Here is a 4,794-nt window from a genome sequence, read left to right on the forward strand (position 1 = left end):
GGGGGGGGCGCGCCACCGAGCCGTGGGGCGCGAGCGCCAGGACGCAGGCACGGGGCAGGCAGGCGGGATGGGGCGGGCTCTCGCCTTAAAAGCTGCCGGGAGGCCCCGCCAGCTCACCCCCACAGGAACCCGCCAGGATTTCCTCCTGCGTATCAGCAGCCTGCAGGCGGAAGGGAAGGCGCTAGCCACTGACCCTGGTGTGGATGACCTGGGCCCTGCTCTGGGCTTCCCGGCCCAGGACCCTCCCGGCATCACGGCCCGGACATCTAGCAACCCACCACGAGCCCCAGGGCCGTCAGATGCGTCCGTGAACTCCCAATGCTCTGCGACTGCACACTTCATTCACAAGCTCTGGGCCGGGGGTCAGGAGGGCAGCCTCTGAGCATCCGTCTGCCCTGCCGAGGCCCTTCCAGGTGCTGACTCTGCCAGGCCTCAAGCTGCCTCACCGGGCCCTCCTCCACTCACCTGCCCACACTGCTCCACCAGCCCATCCTGTCTGCCTCCTCCCGACTCCCCATTCCTGTCCAGCACTCCCTCCTCCCAGGTCACCCTCCACTCCGCAGCCCTGTCCACCTTCCCACTGTCCGAACCCCGCCCCACGTGCTGGAGTCTGACTCCCCGACTCGCTCTAGCCCCGCTGCGCCTTCCTGCACCTTACCAGCCAGCTCCTTTGGCACATGCTGTTGCCTCAGGTTGTCACACAATGACTCCTCATAGGTCCAGTCTCAGGTGAAAGGCCACCAGCTTAGAGCAGGCCCGGGCTGCAGGCTGCAGGGCCACCTCACACCTGGGTTCCAGCCTAGGCCACCAGCTCATTAGCATGCACTGATGGAGTCCCGTCAGTCCCCACAGGACTGTCTGCCCAGGGAGGGCGGGGAGGGGTGAGGTGTCAGGCCACCGATCACAGAGGAGCACAACGGGGTGTGTGGACCGAGGCTGGAGTGAAGGTGGGATTGAGAGAGATTTTTGCTACAGGGCGCATGCATTTGCCAGGGAGATGGAAAGCGAGAAATCACCCCCTGGGGGGACAGCCACACTGCAATCTCTTCTCCTCCATTCTCCCGGAAATCTTGGACACACATGCATACGCACCTGGCATGAGTTTCAAGCCTCCAGGTCTGGGACTCGAACCGTGGTGAGCCATGTGGGAGGCCAGTGATGCTATCTGCCGGTCCCAAAGGTGGATCCTTTTACTACTGTTACCGAGGGGCAACTGCTCAGAAGAGCTCAGTAGCTCAGCCCGTCACGTGGCTGCTGTTTCAGACCTGATTCTGGGTCTGCTGCCCGCAGAGCCACCTCGTGGGTGCCATCCTCACTGCCGGGGCCAGGACTGCTGTGTCCCCTGGGGCTGCACTGGACTCCCCACTGGTTGTCGCTGGCTCTCAGTTAGAGGGAATGATAGCGGCAGAGTGGTGACAGTGCACCCCAAAGCCCAGGGCCTGTTTTTATTTTTTGGAGAGGTTTTTGCTATAGGGCGCATGCACTCACCAGGAAAACAGAAAGACAAAGTGACAGAAAGCGAGAAATCACCCCCCGGGAGGGTGGCCGCGCCGCAATCCCTTCTCCTTCATTCTCCTCTCGGGATCTTGGGCACGCATGCACACGCGCCCGGTGTGAGTTTAAGCCACTGGGTCTGGGACTTGAATTGCGGTCAGCTACATGGGAGTCCAGTGACATAGCCACTACACTCACTGCTGGTCCCAGTCCAGGGCCATTTTTAAGGGCCTCTGTGAAGGCCTGCTTGGACAGCTGACTGCCATCCCCTCCTCTGGCATGCCCCTACCCCCAGAAGCTTGGCAGAGCCACCGGGTTGGCCTTTGAGGAGTGGCAAGGAGCAGGTAGCAGCAAAGACTTTGCCCACCTAGTTCCTCGCCCACCCCTGTGGCAGGGAGAGTGGGGCAGAGGCAGGTCTGGAAGCCAGGTCGGCCACTTTCCTCCTGCCTCCACGGGCCTTGCTGCAGCCCCCCATAGCCTCAAGGCTCCTGGACCAAGATGGGAGTAAAGAGTGGGGCTGAGGAAGAGTGGGACCCAAAAGGCTGATTCTCCGAGACCCCAGGTCCTGCCAGCAGGCTGAGGATGAGAGCCAGCACGGATGGGCAGGCGCCTCCTTTCCTGTCCAGCTCCTGAGTCCACCTCTCCATGGGTCCTCCCACCCGATGCCACTTGAAGGCTTTTTACTTTTTGTCACAGGGTGCATGCGCATTTGTGAGAAAGCACCCTCTGGCGGGGGGAGGCCATGCTGCATCCCTCCTCCATCCTCGGATTTTCAGCATGCACACCCTCCCAGCGTGTTTATTTATTTTTATTTTTTAATTTTTTTTTTTGAGAGATTTTCACTGTAGGGCGCGTGCGCTCGCCAGACAGAGAGAGACGTAGAGACAGAAAGTGAGAAATCACCCCCCGGGGGGATGGTCACGCCGCAATCCCTTCTCCTCCATTCTCCTCTCGGGATCTTGGGCACGCATGCACAGGCGCCCGGCGTGAGTTTAAGCCACTGGGTCCGGGACACGAACCGCGGTCGACTACGTGGGAGTCCAGCGACATAGCCATTACGCTAACTGCTGGTTCTCCCGGCGTGTTTTTCATGTTGAGTCAGGAACCCAAACTGCAGTGAGCCATGAGACCCGGCTGCCCTAACCAGCATGTGGCCAGCTGGCCATGCAAGGGCCCTCTTGGTGAGAGCCCAGATCTCACACCCGAGCAATCGCAGACTCGGAGCCTACGGGTGCAGTTGGCCGAGGAGTGACAGGCCTGTGGGCGAGCCAAGGTCAGCGTGCCCTGCTGCCCAGGCAGACCCACAAGCGTGGCTGTTGCCGAGGCTCGTGGTGTGGCCGCAGCCCATAGGCCTGCGCTGAGGTCTCTCAGATCTCTGGGTCCCAACAAGCACCTAGGCCCTGGAGGACTGCTCCCTCCTCCCTCCTCCTCTCCCCTCACCCAGCACCTTGCTCTCCTGTCTCTGGGGCACCCTCTCCCCCAGGCCAACCATGCCCCAGGTAAAGCCCTGCTTGGACCCCAGTGACCCTTGAAAAGAAGACCCAGACTGTCAAACTCTGCTTTATTGGAATTCAGAAAATAGGCAACAGGCATCACACCTGGGCCCCCGGGCCTCCCGCTCAGCCCCAACCTGGGCTCTCCTGCCCCTGGGCTCTCCCACCTGTCCGGACGGTGGCGGCCTCCCCTCCTGGGGTGGGAGCCTCCATGTGCTCTGCTCAGCAGCACGGTCAGCAGCAGGACGCCCACAACAGCAGCAACAGCGACAAGGACAGGACTCGACACCCAGGAGAGCACGCGCAGAAGGGCAGACCACATCCGCGCCCCGCGTGTCAACGACGGTCCCATAGCAGGACACGTCACTCCAAGGGCGGGCGACACGGCGGCTGACGGCTCATGGATAGCCGGGATTGGAAACAACCGAACACACACATCCACGTTCTCCGCGAGGACTGTCGATGAAGAGAACACATTTTCACAAGAACAAGAGCCTGCTTCCCTGTCCTGAGCAGGCCAGGCTGGACTCGGCAGGCCACAAGGGCTGGCTGTGGGCTGGGCTGGGCTGGGCTAGCCGGCAGCTCCCGGCCGCACAGCGCCTCCCACTGGCGGGCCAGCAGCGAGATGAGCTTTTCTCGGCTCTCAGCGCTAGGAATAAACACCTGCCACTGGACCTCCTGGCCCTGGCCGGCCCTGGCCAGGCCACCTGACACTTCCCCGAAGTGGTCCAGGGTGACATTGCCCATGAGGTCGTGGCCTTGGACATCATCAAAGACGAGGGTGAGGGCCTGTGGGTAGGTCTGGTAGCCCATGAGCACGCGGTCCAGGTCCCGGACGCGGCGGCCATCGTCCAGCCGGTACCTGTCCCTTTGGCAAACTCGGGCAGTGGGTAGTGGACGTAGTCCTCATCCAGGAGGAAGATCTCAGCGCTGGTGAGCAGCAGCGTCTTGGGGCGCAGGGGTCCCCTGCAGCGCCCAGGAGGCGGCGTGTCCACCTGGAAGGCCTGCACGTACAGCAGGATGCTCAGGGCCGGGGCCTTCTCGGGGTCAGCCACCTTCTGGGCCACGGTAAACGTCAGGTCCCCGATCTCCTCCTCGCTGGGGTAGGTGAACTTGACACGGCTCGAGTGGATCAGCTCGTAGTTTTCCATCTTCCCTGCAGAGAGATGCCACCGGGGCTGCAGCCTGGACATGGCCCACACGAGGGGCTGGGAGCAATAGCGGTCCACACCACCCAGGCCCCGGTCCCACAGAGGCAGAGCCCCACAAGCCAGCGGACAGGCCAGATGCCAGACGCTGAGGGGACTGCTGGGATGCAGCCTCGGACATGGCAAAGCCGCTGGCAAGCCCCGGCCAACGAATCGGGAGAGAAAAGGTAAGGTGGAGAGAGAAGGTTCTGGGCACACAGACAGAGGGGCTCCAGCCCACGACACCCACCCAGCAGCCAAGCAGGGGGTACCTGTGGCCTTGTGCCCAAACTCAGAGTAGAAGTCCTTGTCGACAGGCTCGGGCGACGGGGTGCGCTCCAGCGACGAGAGCACCACCATGAGGTGCTGCAGGAAGCGGTGTGTCAGGTAGCTGTCACGCGTCAGGCAAGTCACCACCTGCACTGGGGTGGAGCCTACACAACAGGGGGCGGGTCATAGTCAGAGGCCACCACCCACCCAGCCCTGTCCCTAAGCAAGTTCCAGCCAGAGCTGAAGCGCAGGAAGCCAGGAGGGTCACCTGGGAGAGCACAGTGGGCCCGGAAGGTGGCCATGTCTGTGGCCGGAAGGGCTGAGGCATTTTTCTGGAAGGGGTTACAGAG

General features: G+C 62.3%; 1 protein-coding gene across 1 annotated transcript in view; it reads right to left on the reverse strand.

Moving 5' to 3' along the window:
* Positions 1-3,038: 3,038 nt before the first annotated feature.
* Positions 3,039-4,794, reverse strand: part of NISCH (nischarin) — a gene marked incomplete at its 5' end in the record, with an annotated part of 35,793 nt that continues 34,037 nt past the window's right edge. Inside the window, 3 exon segments of the mRNA XM_027768623.1 lie at positions 3,039-3,862; positions 3,865-4,143; positions 4,447-4,608. Coding sequence (XP_027624424.1) covers positions 3,351-3,862; positions 3,865-4,143; positions 4,447-4,608 — 953 coding nt within the window.

Source organism: Tupaia chinensis, unplaced genomic scaffold (assembly GCF_000334495.1).
Source record: "Tupaia chinensis unplaced genomic scaffold, TupChi_1.0 Scaffold147003_1, whole genome shotgun sequence".
Taxonomy (NCBI): domain Eukaryota; kingdom Metazoa; phylum Chordata; class Mammalia; order Scandentia; family Tupaiidae; genus Tupaia; species Tupaia belangeri.